Genomic DNA, 26,550 nt, shown 5'->3' with positions numbered 1-26,550 from the left:
TCGGGCTTGGGAACGTGTTAGGAGGAAGAGGGAGCCCCACAAGTCACAGCAGTAACTGCGTCACCCTGCGTTCCTCTAAGTCAGACTCACCCCGGGGGCTGTCTGACTCACTCTGGAAGGGAACAGACAGACGGAAGTCTGAGTAAGGAGGGAGTGGATTAGAGGCTTGCCTGCCAAGGCTGCCTTTGTCTCTCAGTGCTGGAAGGGCCTTTTCAGAAGTCTTTACAGAGGGGAGGAAAAAGAATCCTAAACTGCATGTTTGACATCTAAGATTTTCACTTCTTCCCCTTGAGCCCTTGAGCAGAAAGTGAAAACATGGTGCCAGGTTGGTAATAGCTGTCATTAACCGGATCCAGGCCTGGCTTTCCCCTTTGTGAAAGTGTGGGAGAGGAAGATGAGAGGACCACTGCTCAGGATCCGTTTCCCCCTCCCCTGTCCCCCAGCTGGTGAGAGCTCCGCTGGCCTATTGCCCAAATGGAGGTGTGATTTGCGTCTAATTGTCTTAGGTCCTTTTGAAATGCCATCCTCCCCTCCCTGGCAAGAAATTGAGAAACCAGGCCCTATTCTGCTGGGTCTCATCTCCAGGACCATAAAAGGAAGGTGTTGGTAGCCTTGTCTCTGCCTTCTCCCTGGACAGCTCCCTCTCACTACAGCATTCTGGAGTTAGCTGGTGCTGAGACTTTCCCAAAGCAGGGTTGGTTCCAGCAGGATGTTTGGGGGTGGGTAGAGATTTTAAAGTATTCTATTAGAACGAACCCCCCCTCCCCCACTCACACACTTACTCCAAACATCTTCCCCAGCCTTAAATTGAAAAGTGAAAGTTTCCTTTGACCTCTGTCTTTGCCTTTGGGATCAGCTCTGGCTGTAAAAATGTGCCTGTGTCCGCGATGGCCCGAGGGGCAGTTTTCCCAGAAAGCTGACACGGCTTTTGGTGGGGTTTACTTACTAATTCTTGAGGAGCCCTCTTGGCACTCTTTGGCACAGTACCTATCCTGCCAAAGCAGTTTTGGGTGGGACCATGACACCAGTGTGGGTGGGGAGTGGCTTCTTTGTCTTGCAAACACGAGAACCTAATTTGATCTCCAGCACCCGCATAAAAGACATGAGAACCCAAATTCAATCTGCAGCACCCCCATAGAAAGATGGGTGCCTTGACACATGCTTGTAACCCCAATGTTAAAGAGGCAGAGACAGGCAGATTCCTAGGTCTTGCTGGCAACCAGCCTAGCCAGACCTGTGAGCATCAGGCCCCAGTGAAAGATCTTGTCTCCAAAAACAAGGTGGCCGGCTCCTGAGGAACACGGTTGTGAGGGAGTGTGGTAGAGAGCTGCCCTGGGTTGTTCTGAGACAAGACTAACACCATTTTATTGTCCGGGGAATAAGAGCTGTAGACTGGGGCCTGGTGGGAATGCACATCTACCTGCACACGTCACACTCACCTGTGTGTTCCAACGGGGTGGGGTATGAGGAATAGACACTGTGAGTCTGATTGCATCGTAGGGTGACTGGCTCAGGGCAGACCTCACAGAGGAGGTACCTCTCGCTTGATCTGTTTCAGTTACCAGCAGGAGCGCTTTGGTCTGTCTGATTTTCCCCGCTCTTCTTTTGTTTGTTTGTTTTCTTTTTTCATTGCTGTTATTTGTTTGTTTGAGATAGGGTCTCTCTACATAGCCCTGGTTGTCCTAGAACTCTATGTAGACCAGGCTGGGCTTGAACTCATGGAGATCAGCCCACCTCAGCCTCCCTAATGCTGGGATTAAAGGCTTGTGCCACCACACCCCAGCTCTCCCACTCCTTTTCCTAGCCTCCCTGAAGGCTCTCCTGACCTGAGCAAGCAGCCGTCCTTCCTCCTGTGCCCAGGGTAGCTCCTTCTAGGATCCAGGGGGGTTATCACTAGACTCCCCTCTTCTTGATGCTGCAGCAATAGTCATCACCAGAGGGCAGCAGAGTGGCTCAGAAGAGTCAGCCTGGCTTCCAAAGCCTCCGCAGGAGCAGTGGGACAGCTGAGGAAGCGGAAGGGCTGACCGGTTGAGTTTCCCTGGAGTCGGAGAGATGTGACGTCTCTCCAGTAACCCCGTGGCCGCGGAATGCTGGCCTTGTATCACTGGGATGGTTTGGCTTTACTTTAGTCTGTGACTGCTTCACGTCTAGATTGCGCCCCCTCCCCCGAGCAATACACACACACACACACACACACACACACACACACACTGCTTATCTAACCTGTTATAGATTCCCATGCAATACTCTCTTACCCAAGACCCAGGTGCTACCCCATGCAGTTAACACTGCATACTCTCAGAGTCTGGCCACACCCTTCCAGCAGAGGCAGAATGAGTCCAGTGTGCTGGCGGACACTTTCGGATGCCATAGCCAGAAGTCAGCTTGGTGTATTACATTCAGAGATGGATGCATGGTTTCAGGAGGCATTTGGAGAGGGCCGGTTGGACTCTGAGAAGCATATTTGCCAAAGGAGGGTAAAAGGAACCAGACATATGCAGCTTGGGAAAGGAACACATAAAAGGCATGTTTCTTGTTTTCAAACACTGGAGAGCTGTCAAATGGATAGAGGATTAGGAAGTGCCGTTCCAGCAGGCAGACATTACAAGGAGGCGTATTTTGGTTTCACATGAGAAGGAACTTTCTAGTGATAGAATCGTTTATAAAGAGAAAGGAAAAAAGATGAATAAGTGCTTTGAAAGACCAGCTATTTTTCTGAGGAATGCCGGGAGATAATGCTTGTGGAGAAGGGAAAGGGACCCTGGGCTGAGGAGGCTCCGTCCTGCCCCAGGGTGTGTCAGGGCTTGGGAGCATTTCTGGAAGACTTCTCAGGCATGACTCACTCAGAACAGGGCCCAGCCTGCTTCGTTAAGAGCAAATAATACTCTTCCAGTGGACCCGAGTTTAGCTCCCAGTACCTACATTATCAGACTGCTCATAACTGCCTTTGACTCTAGTTCCAGGAGATCCAGCACCCTCTTCTGGCCTCCACAGGTACTACATGCACATGCACATTTCCCTATGAAGATATGCACAATTTAAAATTCAAAGAGTTTCTTGGACTATCTTACTATCCCAATATTCACTGCTACAGTCAGCACCGGGCAGGTGTCAATCAAAGGGGTGGAGGCTCCAGGGGGTGTTCCTGTTCACAAACGGCCAGAGCTGATCATTAACTGTGGAAAACTGATTCACTCCGTGTGGTTCTGATTTCTGACACCGCTGTGTGGCGCCAAGGTAATCAAGAAGTAGGGATCACTCCAGACTTCCCTCTCAGATTCATTGTATCATTTGTATGCACGTATGTGCGCCTATGTGTGTGCATGCAGAAGCCAGAGGAGGGCATTGGAGCCTCTTGACCTGGGTGCTGGGAACCAAACTCCAGCCTTCTGCAAGAGCAGCAAATATTTTTAACTGTGGCGCCATCTCCGCAGCCTTCATACCTGTTAATTGACTACAGGCTTCTGCCTCTTCACCCTCCCAGTGTGGAGACTTGGGAGTCACAAAGGAGAGCAGATCATTCTGCCTGGTACAGTATCAAGGCCAGGAAGAATCGGTGGCCTGTCAAGAGCCGCTTCTCTCGGTGTCCCACACCAGTGTCTTCTGTTATTTGTTAAAGCAGCTGTACGGGGATATCATTCCTGTCACATACAATGCACCATTTAACGGTGTACATTTAGTGGTCTTCAGAGTACGTAGCCACTAAGTCCAGCATTTGTACCGTCCCTTAACTGTCACTGTCTAACCCCCACCCCCGGCCCTGGGCTACAGCTAATCTCTGTGGATTTTTCCCATTCTGAACATCCCTATAAATAGGATCAACAATAAATGGCCTCTTCCCTTGATGCAATTATTTAAAGTTTTATCCATGTTGTGACATATGTTGGTACTTCATTCCTGTTACTATTTCACTGTATGGCTAATGGCACATTGTTTTTATCCATCCATTGATAGATAATTGGGTTCTTTCATTCTTTCTCTTTCTTTTCTTGTGGTCATTATGAATCATGCTGCAATAAGCATCCACGGAGAAACATTTGGATGCATAGCTCTGTTTCCATTGGGCATATTTTTAGGAATGGAATTGCTGGGTCATCTGGGAACTCTGCTAACATTTTCAGTTGCTGCCAGGCTGGTTTCCAAAGCATCTGCACCCAATAACATTCCCATCCCCAGTGCAACAGCATGCAACGTGGGAGGCTGTTAACATTCCCATCCACCATGCAACAGAGCATGCATCGTAGGAGGTTATTTATTTATTTATTAAAGATTTCTGTCTCCTCCCCGCCACCGCATCCCATTTCCCTCCCCCTCCCCCAATCAAGTCCTCCTCCCTCATCAGCCTGAAGAGCAATCAGGGTTCCCTGCCCTGTGGGAAGTCCAAGGACCCACCCACATCCTTCCAGATCTAGTTAGGTGAGCATCCAAACTGCCTAGGCTCTCGTGGGAGATTGTTAACATTCTCATCCACCATTCAGCAGCATGCACCATGGGAGGCTGTTAACATTCCCATCCCCAGTGCAACAGAGCATGCATCGTGGGAGGCTGTTAATATTTCCATTCACCATGCAACAGAGCATGCACCAAGGGAGGCTGTTAACATTCCCATCCACCATGCAACAGAGCGTGCATCGTGGGAGGTTGTTAACATTTTCATCCACCATTCGAGGCTGTTAATATTCCCATCCCCAGTGCAACAGAGCATGCACCGTGGGAGGCTGGTTTTTTTTTTTTCCCAGATAGGGTCTCACTGTGTAGCTCTGGGTGTCCTGAAACTCACTGTCTAGACCTCAAAATCACAGAGATCCACCTGCCTCTGCTTCCTAAGTGCTGGGATTAAAGGCATGGGCCACTACCTGCACTGTGGAAGTTTTAAAGTGGATTGCTGTAGCCATAAAGAGGAACATAGTTGGGACTCTATCGGAGATTACTGGGGGCTGAGACTTCAGGTGTGGCTCCCCAGTGCTCTTGAGTTGATGGACATCGTGAGGCCAAGGAAGAGAGCTGGAAATGTAGGACTGTTGTCTGTCACCTTCTATTCCTGGCCCCTGCCAGGGTCTCACTAGACAGCAGCAGCCACGAAGAGGACAGACACACAGATGTGTAGCTTATAAATGGGAGAGAAATGGTATCTGAAGGAGAAGCCATTCTTGTTTGGGTGCGGACTTGCTCTATTAATCTCTTAATTTCCTCTTCGGTCTCATTCTGTTACTCCCGAATGGTCCCTAAGTTGCAGGAAGCCCATTCCCCCTCTGCTTACAGCTCCTCCCAGGAGTGACTATTAGGGTCCTGTGAAGCACAGTGATTGAGTGTTGACCAGGCCTAGAGGGTTTCATAGAGTAGAGCTGGGGCCAAGAGGCAGAAGTCAGAATGAGCCAAGGTCAGCCCATGGCAAGGAGTGTCTAGCCATCAGTGCTATGGAGAGGGCAGGCATCTCCTGGGACACTGCTTCCCACACGGTAAGCCACAAGCAAGCAGAGGGAGGGAGAGGCCATCAGCGGAGGACAGTGACCTGCTTACCGTCTGTTATCCCCTGCTGCAGGTAGCCGGGAGACTGCCTTCACCTATGCAGTGAGTGCTGCCGGAGTGGTGAATGCCATCAGCCGCGCTTGCCGAGAGGGTGAGCTGTCCACCTGTGGCTGCAGCCGGACGGCGAGGCCCAAGGACCTGCCACGAGACTGGCTGTGGGGTGGCTGTGGGGACAATGTGGAGTACGGCTACCGCTTTGCCAAAGAGTTTGTAGACGCCCGAGAGCGTGAGAAGAACTTTGCCAAGGGATCAGAGGAGCAGGGCCGAGCCCTCATGAACCTGCAGAACAACGAGGCTGGCCGCCGGGTAAGCCATCTGTCCTCCTGACCACTGCCAAGGAGCTAAGGGTGTGGATGTATACCCTTGTCACTGAGCTGCTCCCTTTCCTTGTGCACCACTTCTACGTGATTGTCTTTCTTTCTAGGGGTGTGGAGGAGTAGCTTTGTTTCTTGGTTGGGGGTGGTTTGTTTTGGGATAGGATCTCATTTTAGTTCTGGCTGGCCTAGAATGCACAGTGTAGACCAGGATGGCCTCAAACTCAAGAGATCCACCTGCCTCTGCCTCCTGAGTGCTGGGTTTTGTTTTGTTTTTGTTTGTTTGTTTGGTTGGTTGGTTGGTTGGTTGGATGGGTTTTCATGACAGGGTTTCTCTGTATATAGCTGTGGCTGTCTCAGAACTTGCTCTGTAGGTCAGGCTGGTCTCAAACTCGGAGATCTGCCTGCCTCTACCTCCTGAGTGCTGGGATAAAGATATAGGCCACCACTGGCTGGCTTGTATTTGTTTTTTAAAACAAGGTCTTGTTGCCCAGGCTGATCTCAAACTCCTGAGCTCAAGACATCCTTCTGCCTCAGTTTCTCAGGAGCTGGGACTACCTACAGGTGCCTATTATAGCACCTGGCTCCTGACTGTCATTTTTCTAACTTTATCTCTTCAGAGGGACTTCAATTCCTTCAAGACTGAGGTGCAATGTTTTATTATAGACAGAAGTTTCTGTCCTGCCCAGTCTCGCAGCCATCCAGTCCCAAATAAACACACAGAGGCTTATATTAAATTGCTTGTCCTATTGCTCAGGCTTATTACTAACTAGTACTTATGATTTAAATTCACCCATAATTCTTGTCTATGTTTAGCCACGAGGCTTGATTCCTTTTCTCAGGAAGGCATTCTCATCTTGTTAACTCTGCATCTGACTGGTGGCTGACTCTCTGCCTTTCCTCCTCCCAGAATTCTTCTAGTCTGATTGTGCCGCCTATCCTTCCTGCCTGGCTACTGGCCAATCAGTGTTTTATTAAACCAATATGAATTACAAATCTTTACAGTGTACAGAGCATTATCCCACAGCAGTGTTTTGTCTTGGCCAACCCTCCTCATGATGATTAGATGTTTCGGTCATTAAACCTAGCCTTGGATTTGTTGTTGTTACAGCATCCGATGAGCCTGGGGCTGACTCTGAGGAGTTGCTCTGAGCAGATACAGAGCCACAGCCCAAACACATTCAGGGGTAATGAATGGTGGATGCACTCTGGACTGGGAGGTTTTAGGCTGAAGTGAGGATGAGGAAACAACTGTCTTCAAAGCTTCAGGTTTAGTAGAAGATAAAACATGGGTAACTCACCACAGCAATGCATACCCGGTTGTTGCCTGTTGTCCCCCATTCTCCCCCGTTGCCCCTACAACCTCTGGGGGCAGCACCATGGCAGCTCTGCTCCCTTACTCCTTGCAGATTCCTTAAATGGCACTTCTGAGAACAGCTGCCCCATGGTGGCCCATCGCCTGTCTCTTTAGCTCTTGAATGGCCTCTTTCAAGATCAGACATCTATAATCCCAGGTACAAAGGAGGCTGAGGCAGGATGATCACTTGAGCCTAGTTCACGGCCAAGCTGGGTGAGACCTCAAAAACAAAACAAAATAGGCCTGAACTCAACGGCCACCCAAACCTTAAGATCTTTCCCGCTCCCTAGAGGCTTCTGCACCGGAGCCTGAGTGAAGCCTTTCTCGCTTTCGCGGGGCATTTCTCACCCTGCTTCTCCCTGGTGAGGGTCAGCTTTGCTGGCTGTGGTTCTTGGGACACCCTTCACTGGGCTTCGCACGGTCCAACGCACGATACAAGAGCAGTTTCTGTGTAGCCTCCTAATGGTTAAGAAAGAGGTCTGCTTCACAGAAGGAGGGAGGGGGCTCTGTGTCAGTCCGCTCTGAGCTCATACCCAGCACTGTTGCAGTGCCAGGAACTAGGCGGCATCCTGATCTGTACTGAAGGTAGAGGGGAGACATCGCCTCCCTTCCCTTCACAGCTTGACCCTACTCTTGCTGTCTCCTTGTTTTATTGCCCTTAATCATTTGTTTGTCCTGGCCCCCTCTCTGCTGCCTTCCTCTGTCTGGCTCCCAGGCTTTAGCTCCTTCCCCCAGACGCAGGCATACCTCTCCCTCAGCCCTTTGTCTCTCTGCCACAGGCTGCTCCAGGGTGGGAATGCTTGTCCTTCTATTTTCTCTAATCCCTGTCCAAGGAGCACCAACCATCAATCAGCACCTGGGACGACGGTATTAGGTCTGGCTCTCACCTCCTCATCTGCACAAAGACTTCTCCATGGAGCATTGCACAGTGGCAGGGTTGAAAAGAGCCCAGACTAGTACTTTAAGACCAGAGTAAGCGAGAGCAGCAACAGACTGCCTGCTGTCTGCCATCTTGCCCAACAGCAGAAGCCCCATGTGCTGTGGCAGAAGCCTCTCTGGGCCCATAAGCAACCTGGCAGCTTCCTGTGGACACAGGGGCAAGCCCAACAAGCTGGTACTGCTCAAGCACACAAGGAGGTCTTTGCAGATAAAAAGGCCTGCTGGGCAACAGTGGCAGATGCCTTTAATCCCAGCACTCAAATGGCAGAGGGAGGTGGATCTCTGTGAGTTCAAGGCCAATGTGGTATACAGAGCAAGTTCTAGGACAACCGGGGCTACATAGTGAAACCCTACCTTAAAAAAAGAAAAAGGACTTCAGGGAGGGAGGGTGGAAGCGTGTGTCTCGCTGGTGACGTACCTATCATGTGCCAAGTACGGTACTATGAGATGGGGTGGCCTGGGACCTTGATATTTGCCTGTGTCTCACTGGTGACATACCTATCATGTGCCAAGTACGGTACTATGAGATGGGTGTGGCCTGGGACCTTGATATTTGGAGAGGCACAAAAAATAAACAACAGCAAAACATGAAAACAAAAACAACACTTACCTGCAACAGGGTCTCACTGTGTGCAGCCCTAGCAAGCCTGGAACTGGCTCTGTAGCCCAGGCTGGCCTCGAACCCACAGCAGTCATCCTGCCTCTGCCTTTTGGGTGCTAGGATTACAGGCATTAGTCAGCAAGCCCAAATCTTAAAAATAAAAAATGGGGAGGGAGTGTTAAGAATGACACAGGGGCTCTCTGTGTAGCCCAGGCTAGCCACAAACTCATGGTAGTCCTCCTCCTTTACCCCCCCCCACCAGAGTGCTGGGATTATAGGTGTGACTAACACACTACTAACTGGGACCAAAACATTTTTAAAGCATTTTGTCACCTTCTGTGACTCTGGGGATCAAACTGAGGGTGTTACACAAGCTAGGCAAGTGTTCTACCCTGAACTCCATCCCCAGCCCCACGTTAACACTCCCTTCTCTTTCTTCACAAAAGAGCAGCTGTTACAATGTCTGCAGTGTCTTCCTCTAGAGCAAGGACTGGCCGGATTTCTACATAGTGAAGGAGGACAGCATTCTTTCTCAGGCTTGTGCGGGGATCCTGTCCGTATCTGTGAGCTGGTTCCTCCCTCCTCTGTCCCTCCCCCGGGATTTATCCCCTTTAGAGAGATATTTATCCTGCTCCCTGGTGGCTCAGCAGCTACTGTGTACACAGTCGCAGACTCTTAATGCTTCCCTTTCCACGTCATCAAATGCTGCTTCCTCCATAAGCAAAAGACCATTTCTAAAGAGAGGCAGGCTAGAACTCAGGAGTGTGGTTTGGACCAGAAGGTAACTGCAGAGTCTGTGAAGTTCCTGATGGGAGTGGGGGGTGGGAGGTGTCCTTGGTAGCTGTCAGGCCAAGTACTCCTGCCTTTCACTTTGGGGGAAGGTCTCCCTCCCTCTCATATGCTAAGCCAACATAGGCTACCAGAAGTGATTATGCTAGCTCCTTTCTGCATGAGCCTGATAGGTTCCCAAGACTCTCTGGAGAGATTCAGTTTCTCCACTGAAAAGTCATGGGAATAATTCCCTATTAGGAAAACAACCTCCTAACTAGTCCAAGAGCTGCTGCTTCTGGCTGCTGTGGTAGTCTCTGCTCAGCACTGAATAAAGACACAGTCCGGGAACTCTTGAAAAGAAATCTAAGGGAAACCCTAGAGAAATGAGCCCCGATTCTGTTGGGGACAACCGCTGTGGTCAGGAAAATGTCCTGAGGCAGAGAGGCATTCTTACCCTGCTTTCTGTGCCGTGGGCCGACTGCTGAAAAGTTCTTAGTGCCCAGCTCTCTGCTCGACTCTGTTTTATAATCTTGAGTTTGAAGTAGCTCAAGCTTAAGCCCACTCCACAGAGTCAAGGTTCAGTGACTTCCGAAGTCGATTTGTTCTGGAACAAATGCTCATACAGGTAGGCTCACCACCATGCTCCCATGGCTAGGTTTAACCTTACCCCATACTCCCAGTCTCTCCCAGCCGAGAATGAGGGATGGGTAGGGGACCTGTCTGCAGAGCCCAGGAAACGCATGCTAACCTAATGCCAGGCCTAGAACAGGAGCCATTTCGTTTGAGAGGAATTTAGTAGGATCTGGGAGGACTTTGGGCTGAACCAGGCCGGGACAGCATAGAACACAACTGAATCCTTTCTTTTCTGACTTGCGCTCCATATTGTGCAAAGGCTAGACATATTTTGTTGGGTTGTATCTATTTGAAAATTGGATCAACATAGAAAGTTTGAGCCAGGAGCAATGGCTCACATCTGTAGTTCCAGCTGCTCGGGAGACTGGCAAGATCACTCGAGCCTCAAAGTTTGGGAACAGCCTGCACAACAGAACAAGATTCCACTTAAAGAAAATGGGGTGGGGTGGGAGGTGGGCGGGAAGTAGCTCAGTCGGTGGGTAGAAGCAATTGCTTCCCAAGTCTAATAAACCCATTAGGGTCCCCAGAACCTCAGTAAAAGCTCCATGCAGGAATACACACCTGTAACCCCTGCACTCCTGTAGCAATGTGGGAAACAGCCTGGAGAATCTCCCGGCAGTGTATGGGTCAGCTAGCCTGGAGTATGTGGGGGAGCTGCAGAAATGAGAGGGGCCAGCAAGGTGGCTCAAGTAGGTAAAGGCACCCAAATGTGAGCCCTGGAACCCATGTAAAGGTAGAAGAAAGGAGCTAAGTCTTGAAAGATGCCCTCTGACCTCCGCATGCACAGAATAATCTTATGAGAGAATGAGACAAGAGAGATCCTGCCTCAAAACAAGGTAATGTCAAGAACTGACTACCCAAAAGTCCTCTGGCATTGATGTGAACACTGAGGCCGAGGGACGTGTGTTCTCTCTCTCTCTCTCTCTCTCTCTCTCTCTCTCTCACACACACACACACACACACACACACACACACACACACATTTTAAAAAGAGATTTTGAAGATGGGTATTTGGGAGTACTGTAGGATTTGGTTTGCTCCTTCTGTCTTGTAAGCTCCAAGGATCAATCCCAGGTTGTCAGGCTTGGCAGCGAGGCTTCTTTTGCTGCTGAGTTCACTGGCCCACCTCTCCTCCCCACCTACTTAATCCATCCTGTGAAGGATTCTCCCTCTTACTCGTCTTTCTCCTCCCCCAGGCTGTGTATAAGATGGCTGACATCGCCTGCAAATGCCACGGAGTCTCAGGGTCCTGCAGCCTCAAGACCTGCTGGCTCCAGCTGGCTGAGTTCCGCAAGGTGGGGGACCGGCTGAAGGAGAAGTATGACAGTGCCGCGGCCATGCGTGTCACCCGCCAGGGCAAGCTGGAGCTGGCTAACAGCCGCTTCAACCAGCCCACCCCGGAGGACCTGGTCTACGTGGACCCCAGCCCTGACTACTGCCTGCGCAATGAGACCACAGGCTCACTGGGCACCCAGGGCCGCCTCTGCAACAAGACCTCAGAGGGCATGGATGGTTGTGAGCTCATGTGCTGTGGCCGTGGCTATGACCGCTTCAAGAGCGTCCAGGTGGAGCGTTGCCACTGCAGGTTCCACTGGTGTTGCTTTGTCAGGTGCAAAAAATGCACTGAGATCGTGGACCAGTATGTCTGTAAATGATGGCACCCATGCCTCCAGCCCACTCCTCTCTGCCTCCCAAAAGTCTATATTATATAAATCTATCTAAATATATTTTATATTTGTACAAATGAGTGGATGGTTGATAAATAAGCAAGAGAAGAAAAGGGAGAGGAAGAACTTAAGAGATGCTGGCCCTCTGTGAGGACTGGGCTTTGCTGGTATTCTGTAGCCAGTGGGAGAGAAATGGGCTTTTCCCTGCTTCCTGGCCAGGACTCTCAGGACACGGGCTTGAGAGTGTCTCTGCGCCATGGCCTCCAGGAAAGGATTAGAAGAAGGAGATGGGCTGGTATCAGGTCTGCAGTCCTTTGGGGAAGATGAGGATCTATGACCCTGGCCAGGAGACCCAGAGGCCCTGTGGGAGGTGGAGACCTGACAACCCCAGTGGTGGCCCAGGTCTTCCCCAGAGTGGAGATAGCTTTAGTAAGGGTCCCAGCACTTGCTTCTTTGCTCATTTGAGTGCATAATTGCAGGAAAGGGAGGCTCCTTTTTCAGTATTGGGAAGAGGTCTCAAGTCCCTCTGACTGGTGACCTGTAAGGAACCTGTGCCTTCCTGGACTCTGGATCTGTGTTCTGATGTGAATGTCACCAGCTCCTGCCACAAGCTCCTTATCCAAGAGAAAGATGGTCACTTAACCTGCTCCACCAAAAAAGACACAAGCCAGCCTGGGTTCTGACTGGGGGTGAAATACTTCTTGCACAGAGCAGGAAACCTACTGTTGCTGTCACTTCCCCTGTCGGAAGGCCTCACAAATGCTGGCAGGTCACATCTACTGCCTTGTGTCTTCAGACATCTCTGCCCAGATGTACAGTGTCCCTCTGACATTAAATATCTTTTACCGAGGTTTTTCTCCCTCTCCTTATTTGGGTACACATTTATCTCTCCTCATTCTCATTTGATAGGAAACCCAGGGCATCCTGAAATGATGGAGTTTGTGATCCCTGAGTAAAGACCATAGACTCAATCCAATTATAATAAATATTTATTTATTAGCTACTAGCAGGACGAACAACCTCTGAGCTGAATTTGAGATTGCCATGAGAAGGGAGGCAAGGGAAGGATTTTTAAAGCGCAAACCACAAGAAGACCTTCAACGTCTATGCAGGCAAGCAAAAACTGGTCTGTTCTGCCAAGTTAAGTGACCCCAGACAATATTTGCGTATCTACCTAAGCAAGTTACAGAAGCCAAAAAGGCATTTAGTCATAGCTTAACAAGTCGAGAGTCAGGGCTGTACCGTTTCTAAAGGGGACCACTGAGTCTAGGTTACTGAGAACTTGTCTTCCAGGGGCTGGACAAATGGCTGCTGGGTCCCAAGATGGATAGCCCCCATCTTGGGTGTTCCTTTATGTAACTCTCAGGGTGGGTAGTACTGAAGAAGCCTGGAGGACAGCATACACTTTGGTCTCATAGGCACCAGAGATGACTGTCATTTTTGGCAGTGCTGGGAAAATGGCCCCTTTGGCAGAGGGGAACATGTTTCCTTTCGATCTAACATCCCAGTCTTTGGTTAAGGATAAGGGGCAATGCTGTCTCCTCTGTAACTCCCTCTCAGCTGAAATCGGGCATTGTTGTCAGGGCCCAGGAAGGCTGGAATGCCAGTCAACGACCAGGAAGGCACAAGGTACATCTGGTTTGCTGTGCAAGTTCTGTGAACCACCTGGGGCTAGCGAGGGACAGTCTGGAACGCTGGTCTGAAGCTGGGGCTCCAGTTGGTAGGCAATTTTGTCAGAGCATCTGGTTCTCGTTACTTGCTTTCAGCAAGTCCAGGGCTTGCTAGTTTCAAAGAGCCACCTGAGGCTACTGTCTTTGGAGCAGTTTGTGGTCCTTACTTGATTGGAATCTGCTGGGATAAATATAGACTAGAAGCAGAGGGAAAGTTAAGGAGCTTCGGGGAAAACCTTAACACCATTGATTAATGTAAAAACTCTGAACCTTTGAAGTCTTTATACAATAATAGTATAGCAAGAGGGATAGAAAGCTGAAACATTTTAATTGCATTATATATACCTTGAATCATTCTCCTAGATCTTTGTAACTTGCACTTACATACCTTAAATCACTTTCTCGGACCCTCACAACTTACTTAAGCTTTATGCTCGGACCTTTATATGCCTTAAATTACTTTCTTAGACCCTCATAACTTATTTAAGCTTCTGTATCCTTAGACATTTACAGTGTGCATCTTAAATCTTTCCCTAGGCCTTTATAAATTTCATTTTTTCCTAATTTTTTTACCATGATACACAGATGGTTAATTACTGAGAGCAGTCACTGTTAAAGTGAGCCATCAGTGTCAGAGATCTAAGGAGGATAAACTTGAGCAGGAAGTATACTCCAAATGGCTTCTGTGTCAATTAAAATGGCAGAGACTTACCTAGAAGGCTGCCCTCAGCTCCTTCACGGTGTCTTTGGGGGCAGAGGGCATCAGTCTTCGGCAGTCACAGAGGACAGCAGTCAGTGTTTCATTTCCACACAGGGTAGCTCCTTCAGCTGCCAGGCCCAGAAGATCTGAGGTTTTGTGGATGAGGGCCTTGGGAGACTGGCCTGCCTTGGGAAGCAAAGAGACAGTTTGGATAGGGTCCTGATGGCAGGTGAGGCATGGAACTGTTCTTTACCAGCAGTTAACATTACCACAACTAAGGTGGAGTCATTTGTGCCCTGTTCTCTTATTTGGAAGAGACTTTAGGGTTGCTTCTAGGAGCTCACAGCTAGTAGTTTTCTCTATCATGGGAATTTTTTTTTCAAGACAGGATTTTTCTGTGTAGTCCTGGCTGTCCTGAAACTTGCTTTGTAGACCAGGCTGGCCTTGAACTCAGAGATCTGCCTGCTTCTGCCTCCTGAGTGCTGGGATTAAAGGTGTGAGCCCCTCCACATCTGACCACATGTGTTTTTTAAACTTTTTATTTATTCAATGTGTCTTTTACATTATGCATCTTGATCTCAATCATTTCCTGGTCCCTTTGCATTTACCCTCTGCTCCTGCAAATCTCCTCCCCAGATAAAACAACATTTAAGAGAAAAAAGGAAAAGGAAAAAAATTAAAAATCTTGTCATGGGTGCTGCAGTGTGACCCAGTGAGTCACTGAGTAAATCCTTCTCCTTACATCTTTACTTGCAAGTGTTCATCACAAGGAGTCATTGGTCTGGTGTGAGCCCTCTGGTTTCTGCTACACTATCAATGCTGGGCCCTCACTGAGGCTCTTCTTGGATATCCTGTTGTTACCCTGTGTTGTGGGGATCCTGCAGCTGTGGGTGTGCGGGTCAGGCCCCCTCACATGCTCCAGCAGCTCATAGATGAGGTGAATGCTGGGGCAGACCAATTTATAACCCTGGGTCTGGCTCTGGGTCTGGGGTCTGGGGTCTGGGGTCTGGGGTCTGGGTCTGGGCAGCTATAGTGTTGGCCAGCCTGCCAGTTCTTCCCTGTGCTCACCACTAGGGGGAGCTCTCCAGCACTGCCCCAGCTAATTCACCCTTGTAGCAACCAGTGAGGGATGGGGCCAGTTGTTTTCATGCCCTCAGGATTGCCCCCCCCCCCCACGCTTATGCCATCAAGGCCAGCTCTACTGTGTTGCCCAGGTGAGGTCCAGGGCACACTCTCCTGAGTGCTATAGTGGTGAGGGACAGGGTCAACCCTCCTGCTCTTATGACCCCAGGGCTAGCTTCTGCACCTGCCTTAGGCATTGATGAGGTGGGGGCGCATCTCTTCTCAGCTCATGTTGTTACTTGTCAGATGGGTAATGGGGACAACTCCTCCTTGCTCACAACTTATCTCCAACTACCCGACCAGCTCTGCTGCTGCCCAGGTGAGGAGCTGGGCCTGCTTTCCGGAGTGCTGCAACTGGCAAGTGGGAGGGTTGTCTCACCTGTCTGTTGCAGGTGGTAGGGAATGGAGGTGGGAAGGAGGGGGCTCTTCTCCACCCACACTGCCGTGTGACAGACAAGTGCTGGGGACAGTTCTCCCATGCTTACCACTGCAGGGCTGGTTCACCCACACCTCTATCAACAGGGTTGGCTCTGTTGTGTTGCCCAGAAGAGGTGCAGGGCCTGTTCTCCCAAGTGTTACAGCTTGTGGAGGGCATGGAAAGCTCTCCCAATCTTGTGACTACTACAGGGCGACCTCTTCCCCCACCTATGCTGCCTCAAGACAGCGGAGTAATGGGGACAGCTCTTCCATGCTCACTGCTTCAGAGCTGGCTCACCCCTGCCTCTGTCAACAGGGTTAACTCTACTGTGCTGCCCAGGCAAAGTGCAGGGTCTTTTCTTATGCTCTCATGACCAACTCTCCCATCTGCCTCAGGCATTGGTGATGGTTGGGGAAGCATATGTTGTTTTTAATCTAATATTTTTAGGACAAAACTCATATAAAAATCCATTCTAATCTAAAATATCTTGGAGATCTGTTGTTTCCTTAGTCTAAAAAGGAGGTAACAAGAGTTGATTTAGAGTTATATAAAAGCATGTAGTAGCAAATTAAGATTACCTGTGTATAGGTTTTTTGCTACAGTTTTAAACTAAATTTTACAAGCCCTCCTCCCCCTTACCCCATCCCCATGCAATGGTTTTAACAGATTCCAATAAAAAGAGTTTTGAATATCTATGACCTTGAATGGGGGAACATTTTCTTTTGGAAACAAGAACCAAGAAAAGGAAAATGAGTCAAAGAGCTAGGCATTTTTAATTATATTTAGCCATCCTAATTTTTATATAAATCCTTTTTGATTACAAGATTTAAATAACATGAGACATAACAGTAACAAAGAAGCTTTCCATTTGTTGTGAGAATTTTTTCCTAAGGATATGAAGCAAAGTCTGAGCCTTTTCCCAGTGTATAGAACAGCTTTCTCCTTGCTGCATGGGGGGTCTCCCTCCCTATTCTTAGCTTTTGCCTGTATTCCATAGTCTCTCCAGAACAGGAGGCCTCCTGTAATGACAGCCTATTTGCATGGTCGGGCTTGGGAGGAGTGACTGGATGTCCAATTGAAGGCTCCATTACTATGCCTATCTCCTTTATTTGGAAGGAATATTAACTTTAAGTGAGTCCAAGTCTGATCGTTTTAAGCAGGCATATCTAGAGTTATTACTGAGAGATTTCAGACAGAGGGTTTCATTTTACTTTATAACCAGTTTGTGGGTCTGCAGGTAGAGGCAGACAATCTGAAACACTTAGTAAGTATTTTTTCTTATAAATTTATTCAGCTTCAGAATAATTTAAGTGTCTGTAACCTGGAGGTCATTAAACAGAAAACTATAAAAATGTTATATTTATAGGAACTCAGATAATGTTGGCATCAGGTTGTTTTTGTTTTCTTTACCAATTTTTACTTTATAGGCTTTTAATGATATCTAATAAGCTTACAATCTTAAAGTACAGAAAGTTTGTATTTTGGCTATTTTATATTTATATTGTATATATTTATATTTTAGCGGTTTTGTTTTTTCTCACTATTCTAGAGTCAGATGGCCTCCTAACCTACATAGATATTTTGGAGGAAATATTTGAACAATCATGTTTGGATCGGAGGAGGGAGGCCATACCCCAACTCCAGAGCCAGCTTTTTAATAATATTATCTGTAGCATGAATTCTAATTGTTCTTCATAATAAAAACTCAGCATCAGATATTAGAGGGTGAAAGCTGAAAGATCAGAGAAGCAGTGCAGCCAGCCACTAGAGAGACTTTACCGGTGCTCAGACCTAAGGGGCAATCCTGTCCTCAGACTGCTTCAGACTGCAGCTGTCTTCACCAAACCTCAGACTGCTCTGAGCCCCTGTTTCCTCCTGCCTTATATTCCTCTCTCCACACAGCCATATCACTCCTGTCTCCACCTCCCGAGTCCTGGGATTAAAGATATGGGATCCTAAGTACTGGGATCACCTTTGTGTGAGCTTTGTTTCCCTTTCAGACAGATCCAATCTCGTGCAGCCCAGGGTGGCCTTGAACTAACAGAGGTCCTTCTGCCTCTGTCTCCCAAATCCTGGGATTAAAGGTGTGTGCCACCACTCACTGGCCTCTAGTGGCTTAGCTCTACACTTCAGGCAAGTTTTATTTGTTAAACAAAATATCACTACAATTATCCATACCCTAAAGACACCTGAATCCCTGCAAAACCAAACCGAGTGATCAGCGGAAGAGACCAGAAAAAAAGCAGACTACAGAGACGGCTTAGAGATAAGGAATTCTGGGTGTGGGGTAGCTGCGGCACTGCAGTAGGAAGAGGCAGTGGACTAGGGGGTTATGCCTGGGAGGGCTATGCATCTGGAATGCCTGCATCACCCCAGCCCAGCAGACACAGGGAGTGATGACAGCCAGAGCTCCACAGTCACAGACAGGAGCCAGCTGGGAGATAGAATAAGTAGGAAAAGAGACATCTTTCAGTAGGAGAGCAGGGGAAAGGGTTGCAAACGAGAGGCACGGAGAAGTGCCTGCTGTACCTGCAGGACTTAAACAGCGGGCTGCAGCAAGCTAGTAAGGGCAACAGCGACAGAGCAAGCTAGAGGAAGCAAGCTCCAAGGAGAGCTGGCACAGAGGACAGCCAGGAGCAGTCTGCCTCTGGAAATCCTGAAAATGTTGTAACGTGCAGTTCAGAGGAAACTTGGCTATGTTCAGTTCGATTCCCATCTCTGCAGCAACGCTTAAGAACACAAATGCAACAGACGGCAGGGAACAATGGGAAGGGACAGTACGACACACAGTCAGAGAAGACCAGGTGAACTAAGACATGTGGTGGCCACCTTCACTCATTCACCAGAATCAGGACGGTAAAATCTGCCCCAGAACCTGGGTCCACAGTCTTAACTTTTGCCTCTCCAAATGCTCAGACTCCAGGCAGAACAGAGCAGCTCAGCAATCAGTCTCAGCCTCAGAAGTATATTGGCTGTCAGTTCTTACTTTCAGTTTGCATGTTTGGGGTGGCTGTAGTCTGGGCTCCCCGGGGCCTATGAAGTCCACTTTAGACTTTCTCCCTTTGGGGCCTATTCTGGTCCCCAGTCTTCAGTCTCCCAGAGATCTTGCTGGGGCCTCCAAATGTTATAGAGTTTGTGATCCCTGGGAAAAGATAGTAGATTCAGTCCAATTATAATTGAATTTTTTTTTTAAAGATTTATTCTATATGAGTGCTCTGTCTTCCTGTAGGTCTGCACAACAGAAAGATGTATCAGATCCCATTACAGGTGGTTGTGAGCCACCATGTGGGTGCTGGGAATTGAACTCAGGTCCTATGGAAGAGCAACCAGTGCTCTTAGCCACTAAGCACCTTTCCCTGCTGAGCCATCTCACTAGTCCTCCTTCTCCTTCCTCCTCCTCCTTAAATGCTGGGCATGGAACCCAGTGACTCACCTGTGCCAAACAGGAGCTCTACCACTGAGCTACACCCCCAGCCACCTCCAGCCCTAGCAGCCTCTCAACTTAATGCTGAGGTGTGCACTGGTTCTTGGTCTAGCACAAACAGCAGGGTGCTCTCTGTAGCCTCCTCTGTATTTCTGCCTGCAGTAGAGAATCACAGTATTTGGAGCAGGAGAGCAAGTAAGACCAGCCTGGGCTACAGAACCTGTCTCAAATAAAATAAAATGGAAATTCGAGAGTGGAAAAAAATCTTGCAAATGTATTAATTTTCCTGTGGACTCTATTTGAAAGAACTTTTATTATCGTAAATGATTTAAAGGTGATTTTTTCTTTGACAGTGTATGAATTCTTTTCCTGTTGTGGCCACCTTAAAGGAGGATTTGTTCTGGCTCATGGTTTGGAACAGCTTGAGGCTGTGGCAGCTGCCGTATGAGGCGGCTTGCTCACATCGCTATGGACCAGGAATCAGAGAGAACAGGGGCAGGCTAAACTATAAACTTCAAGTCCCACCCCACAGACATCCGCCCTTCCCAGTTTCTGCAGCTTCCCTACACACCAGCAGCAGCTGGGACCAAGTGAGTTCAAACAAATGAGCTGTGTATCCAAGCTAGAAGAGTTCTCCATATTTTTTTCTAGCTGTTTTCAGTCAGTCTACTGAGAAGAAATACAAGATTGCTAAGCACTCTCTGCAAATCGTAACTCCCAGGGAGCTAGACTGAGCACATGGAAACTTGCTGACACTCTGGCTAGTCGTCTCTGCTCCTGCTACTTTGAGACAGGATTTTCTGTAACTCAGGCTGGTCTTGAACTTGCTACCACCCAGCCTTATAATAGGTGTGTGGCACACACACTTGGTTTTCTTTTGTCCCTTTTTTCCTTCTAGTGCCAGAGTCTGACCTAGGGCCTCATACATGCTAGTCCCAACTAAAATAATATGTCCCCTTCCTTCTGTTCTTTAAGGTGAACAAATGTCCCAGTTTCCTCTTAGGCTGTGGGCAGAAAGGACGTGGCTGTGAAGAAGGAATAGCTATACCCACTCACAGAATTCAGTGTGACCTTTCCCAAGTATTTATTGAACTCGCTAAGGAAGGTTTGAATAGACCTAACTAGGTAACAGAGAACCTGGGCCCTTGGGACATTCTCTGCTCCAGTGTGGCTCATCAGTGTTGGGATCCCAATACTCACATGGGACTAGCATGCAGTTCTACATTTGTCCACCGAGTGTCGCTGTGCCACTAGCTCTAGTTATAGCTTCGTAGCTCACACAATGGTTCAAAAGTTGAGCGGTTTCAAGTACCTAGACTAAGTGACAGTTGAATGGTCAGCCCTAAGTAAGACATTTATGCCTTCCCCTCTAAAGTTTAGGGGTGAAAAGAATGTAAAAGCCGAAAGACAGGGAGAAGGGCTGTAAAATACCATCTTCTGGGCATGACACAGCCATTGCAATCATAAATTCCCAGCATCTCCCTGCACCAGGCCTGTATAAGAATGGCCTGTTAGCAGTCAATCACGGATACAGAAGAGACTCGCGGGGCCTTCTGGCTATAGATAGACTCTGGGAGATGGAGAGTCAGTATCTTCTGTTGTAGACCTACCGAGAAGCTGGTCAGTCTCCAATGGATAGTTCCAACTCCATGGTCACACAGATGGCCTTGGTTAGGCTCAGAGGGTAACACAACAAAACAGAAGATGTGAGTGTGAAAAATGGGTCGTACTGGGGGTGGGGAAGGTAGAGGGGGAGGGAGAGAAGAGAGGACATGGGTAAAATTAGTAAGAATGCATGTTATGCCAGTTGGTGGTGCACGCCTTTCATCCTAGCGTTCCAGAAGCAGCGGCAGGTGGATCTCTTGAGTGTTCAAAGTCAGCCTGATCTACAGAGTGAATTCCAGGACAGCTAGGGCTACACAGAGAAACCCTGTCTCAAAAAGACCCCAAATTGCATTGTGTACATGTATGAAATTATCAAATAAATTTAACGGATTCTTTTTTTTTTCTGACATGGTCTCACTGTGGACAGTCCTAGGTGGCCTGTAACTTGTTATGTTGATCATGGGGGTTGAACTCAGGTTGTTAAACTTGTCAGCAAGTGAACCATCTCCCTGACCTGTTTTTTTTGTTTTTTGTTTTTTGGTTTTTTTTTTTTTTTTTTTTGGTTTTTTGAGACAGGGTTTCTCTGTGGTTTTGGAGCCTGTCCTGGAACTAGCTCTTGTAGACCAGGCTGGTCTCGAACTCACAGAGATCCTCCTGCCTCTGCCTCCCAAGTGCTGGGATTAAAGGCATGCGCCACCACCGCCTGGCTGACCCGTTTTGTTTTTAAGCAAAGATCACAATGGATCACCTGCCAGTGAAGTTGGTGTGTGCTAGGAGCGTGCTTAGCCATGGGTGGTGGTCTTGTTCCCTGCCCCTAAGTCCCTTTCTCCAGGCGTCTGGATGTTTTGTAGGCTCGAAGGTTGTCTTTCAGCCAGCAAGCAGATTGTAGCCATGCTTCCCAAGTGCTCACTCCATGCCCACTGTTTGCACGTCTTGCATAATGCTCTCGGTACTTCTGCAAGGGCGCATCTCACCATCACCTACACACTTCCCACAGGCTGACTGGGACCCAGATTAAGCAACAACTTTTGCCTTACGAAAAAGTCCTCAGGATGGACTCCAGTCTCTGTTCTTCAGGGAGTTTCTGCGTAATGAAAGCATGCAGCTACCTGAAGCCTGAACCCCTGTTCTCCCCTAAGTCTCTGGCTGGGTTCTGTCATCTTGCCTTCTTGTCAATGCGATTTTAAAAGGGAAGAGTGAGGGAGAATGTTCGCTTGATAGGAGTACCCGGCCAAGGGGACTGAGACCCCAAGTCTGAAGTTACCAGACAGGTGGAACTGAGCCAAATAAACAAAAACCTGAAGTTAGTAGATTGAGATAATTCTGAAGCTAAGAGAAGGAGGCTGAGTGTGGAGAGCCAATGTCTAGGGCTAGAGGTAGCTCACTAAACACTCAATAGGTAATTCTCCTTCAGCAGGTTCTAGAAGTCCCTTATAGGAGATAGTTTATACCAGAGCTGTGGGCACACTCCATGAGCCCACTTCTCCCAAGTTCACAGGAAGGGAACTGTCTTGCCATTATCTTCCTTGGATGTTAGCAGTGCGAGGCCTGTGGCTGCTCTTCTAGGGGATCTGGGTTCAATTCCCTACCCTGGATAGTGGCGCATGATCAGTTGCCTATAGCACTAGTCCCAGAGGATCCAACACCCTCTTCTGGTCTTACCTGGCACTGCACACACATGGTACACAGACATATATGCAGGCAAAGCACAGATGCACTTAAAAGATCATTTTAAAACTTAAAAATAAATAAAACTCTTAAGTGTTGGTGGGTTTGTGGCTCAGAAGTGGGGCACTTGCTTAACATGTGTGAAGCTCTGTCCTTAGCACCAAAGATAAGTAAAATCAAACAGCAGTGCTATGGCATGTTTGCTTTGGAGCAGGCAGGATCATGATGTGAGCTCCTAGCTCTCTTTCATAATCTGCTCTTTGGCCTCTTAGTCTTTGTGCCAAGACTTCACTCTACACCATAAGTCATCCTAAGTCACCTTTTTGTTTTAGACAGGACTTCCCTTTGTGGCACTCACCCTCTCTACCAGCTTAGAAAGAAACAGTGGGGACAGGGTGGAGAGCTGGCTCAGTGGTTAAGGATGCATTCTCTTTTCACAGAGAACCCGTTTGGTTCCCAACACCCATATCAGGTGGCTCCAACTCCCGGGGCACCTGCATCAAAGGCATCTCTCCACACCCCACACTCACATGCCAACTCACAACCATCTGTAACTCCAATCCCAGGGGATCTGATGCTCTTCTGGCTTCCACGGACACCAGGCATGCACATAGTACACAAACATGCATGTAGGCATACTTGGTGCACATACATACAAGCAAGTAAAAAACAATACACATAAAAATTTGGAGTAACTGCACACTACAACAGGTCTTGATACCAGATGTTTTGGGGTATCTCTAAGAGTAACAGCCTTTTTCTGAACCTGGTACACTTTGCTTGAGGGGCTAGAGTCCTGGAAAACTTAACCACAAAAGTCATCCTGAATCCATGCTTTTTAGGTTCTCGTCTCATGAGTTTGAAGGATGACACTCATGGACCACAGAATGAATTGTGGAGGCAAGTTTATTACAGTTCATAGGTAGGAGCCTAAGAGTGAGAAAACAGAATCCTCTGTGAGAGGAGGGGTCTTTCGAAGTGGGGACCATTGAGTTTTTACTCTTGGGCTTTGTAAAGGACCCATGGCAGAAACCAAAGTGAAACGGGGAGGAGGATGAGTGGGTCAGTGCAGCTGGCCAACGTAGGTGTCCAACCCTCATAGATGGACTTTTCTGTCCTGCTAGTCAGCTCACACATAACCACACAGAAACTTATTATTAACCATAAACGCTCAGCTGATAGCTTAAGCTTGTTACGGACTAACTTTTACATCTTAAATTAACCTATGTTTTATTCCTGTTCTAGTCTCTACCACATGGCAGTACTTTTTTCAACACAGCACGTTCATCTTGCTTCTCTCCACGTCTGCCTGATGACTCCCAAGACTCCTCCCACTTCTTCCCAGCATTCTCTTAGTCTGGTTCTCCTGCCTAGCCTTATTCTGCCTTGCTATAGGCCAGTCAGTTTCCTTATTAAACCAATTACAGTGACATATATTCACCCAATGTAAAGGGATATTCTACGTCCCCTCTCAGTTTCAGTCACCTATGACTTCCAGGCAAGCAGAGGAGATAAGGGAGCAGGAACCAGAACTTTCTCTCCTGGTGTCCCTGGCCTAAAGCCAGGATGTTCTGAGAGCCTCCGCCTGGAGTCCCTGTCCTACCTGATTTATCTCTATCTCCTGTTCTCATAAACCTGAGATGGGATCTAAAGTTCTTCTCCGTCTGCACACTCAAGGTTAGAGCTGGAAGAGGGAACCACAACCTGTCCTGCGTTAGCTACCTAAGTCCATGAAAATAGCTCATCCCTAAAGATCTGGAACAGTGTTTCATCCATTATGCTCAACTGGGCTCATGTCAGGGGATCATTTAAGAGGGACTTGGGTGGGGTGGGCAAACCTGACTCCTAGATTTTAGCCTTAGGAAATAATATAAGCATAATAACAAATTCAAGAGACCAGTAAAAATGAAGATTTGTGTGTTCAAGTCAGGGTCTCCCTGTGAAGCCTTGGCCAGCCTGCAACTTGTGAGGTAGACCAGGCTGGCCTCTATCTCATAGAGATCCACCACTTCTGCCTTCTGAGTGCTGGGATTAAAGGTGTGCACCACCACACACCTGGCTGGAGGAGTTTTTAATACGCCATTTCACAGAAGGATGCAGTGCAGAGAAAAGGTCAAAAATGCTGGCGTGCTGATTGACACAAGACAGTGTTTTTCAATGCCTGCCCCTCGAGAATTTCTGCTATCTCCCACAGGCAGACACTTGTCTTCTTTAATTCCTCAGCTCGTGAGTTTAGGACACACAGGCGTTTTGGTTTGGTTTGCTTTAGTTTGGTTTGGTTTATACAAGGTTTCTCTGTATAACAGCTCCAGTTATCCTGGAACTAGCTCTGTAGACCAGGCTGGCCTCGTCTACAAGAGCTAGTTCCAGGACAGGCTCCAAAGCCACAGAGAAACCCTGTCTCGAAAAACAAACAAACAAAAAAAAAAAAAAGAGAAAATGTTCCATTTCTGATCATGGGCTCAATCATGTAGCAGACTACGTATAACTTTCCAACCCTTGGAGTTCTGAGATAAGCAGGCATCGGCTGCCAGCTAGGGAAGAGAGGGGCCTAGTGCCTCCTGCATATCTGCTGTTCTCATAAACTCAAAGCCCATCTCATACTGAGAATGGGCCATCTCAGTCTATTTCTTACAGCATGCATCTTTGATCTGGCTTGTCTAGCTCTGGAAAAATACACAGCCCAGTGAAAGTGCAAAAAACCCCAACCCCCTCCCAAAAAACCCCCAAACAAACAAACAAACAAACCAAAAAAAAAAAAAAAAGAAAGAAAGGAAAAAAAAAGCATGCAACATACAGAACTGGATCCATCTAAAGGGCCACAGCTCAAGAGGAGTCCCACAGTTCCAGCTCCCAGCCGGAATGAGCAGGACAAAGCTGGTTATTCTGCCGGCAAAAGTCAAGGGAGCTCCTCGTTCCCTCTTGGAAAGTCTCCCAGGCCATCTGTTTTTGCCATCAACAATCCTGAACTTGGAATCCTGGGCTGTGCACTAAACAAACCCCAGTGTCCGGAGTGGTGTTGTATGCCTGTAGTCCCAGCATTTGGGAGGTTGAGGCACTAGGATTGTTGTAAATCTGAGGTCAGCTGAAGCCACATAGCAATACCATCACAAAGCCCAACAAAGCAGCAGGATACTCGTGACCTGGTAGGGGAAATGGGAAAGGGAGCACTCCTTAGGAAAGAAAGAGGGGGTAAATACAGGACAAGTAGGAAGGTGGGTAAAATAACAATATGAATGTCTGAAAAAGACACAAGGAATCATACTATTAACTGTTGCCCTTTAAAACTATAGTGCATAGCCGGGCGATGGTGGCGCACACCTTTAATCCCAGCACTCGGGAGGCAAAGGCAGGTGGATCTCTGTGAGTTCGAGGCCAGCCTGGTCTACAAAGGTAGTTCCAGAATAGGCAGGGCTGCACAGAGAAACCCTGTCTCTAAAAACCAAAAATACAAAAAAATAAAAATAAAAAAAATGCACACAATTCTGTGTATAAATATACATATATAGTTCTAATGAACTTTTCTGGCCTGGGCTGACAGTGCTCCCTCCAGGAGCCAAAGATTACCTCACAAAAACCATAACAGCAGCCATGATCCTCTTTTCGGTTGTCAGCCAGGGTTCTCTAAGGGACTCCCAAAACATACAGCCTATTGCTGTTGCCCTTGGTTACCCTCCAGAGGTGGAAACTAAGTCCCTATTGCTGAAGCTGTCATGCACTTCAGAAACAGGCCCAGAGAGCCCTGAGCCTGTCCTGATCTGAATGCCTCTTCTTGAGGATTAGCTTTTACAGTACCAGAAAGTGTCAAGGAAGTTTCCAGCGGAGGGAGGCAACCAACTGTTCTACCCAGCAGTGGTATCATAAAACCTCATCAACAACCAGCATGGCACCATAACCCTATGGTACAGTAGTGGCTTGCATACCTCCTTAGCAGTAACCAGTTATTCTCTGGTTGGACTTAAGCCCACCTAACTAGAGGGACACCATGCCCGGTACTGGGAACTTAGCTAACTACTCAGTGCTTGTGATGTCATGGTTATTGGAGGAGAATCTACAACCACTAATTTACTAAACCAGCAGAATCCCTAAAGATAATCTATAAACATGGGCCTTATCCCCAAAGATAAGAGCA

The 26,550-nt window shown here is 48.1% G+C and overlaps 1 protein-coding gene across 1 annotated transcript in view; it reads left to right on the top strand.

Annotated features, from left to right (window-relative positions):
- Positions 1-12,655, top strand: part of Wnt5b (Wnt family member 5B) — a 105,401-nt gene extending 92,746 nt beyond the window's left edge. Inside the window, exons 4-5 of the mRNA XM_041634576.1 lie at positions 5,543-5,835; positions 11,341-12,655. Of these exons, the coding sequence (XP_041490510.1) occupies positions 5,543-5,835; positions 11,341-11,799 (752 nt within the window). The 3' untranslated portion in view covers positions 11,800-12,655. The remainder of the gene's footprint in view (positions 1-5,542; positions 5,836-11,340) is intronic.
- The last annotated feature ends 13,895 nt before the right edge of the window (positions 12,656-26,550 follow it).

Source organism: Microtus oregoni, unplaced genomic scaffold (assembly GCF_018167655.1).
Source record: "Microtus oregoni isolate MIOR12 unplaced genomic scaffold, Mior012 000002F_ref0000024, whole genome shotgun sequence".
Classification (NCBI taxonomy): domain Eukaryota; kingdom Metazoa; phylum Chordata; class Mammalia; order Rodentia; family Cricetidae; genus Microtus; species Microtus oregoni.
This window is presented reverse-complemented; position numbering and strand designations above follow the sequence as displayed.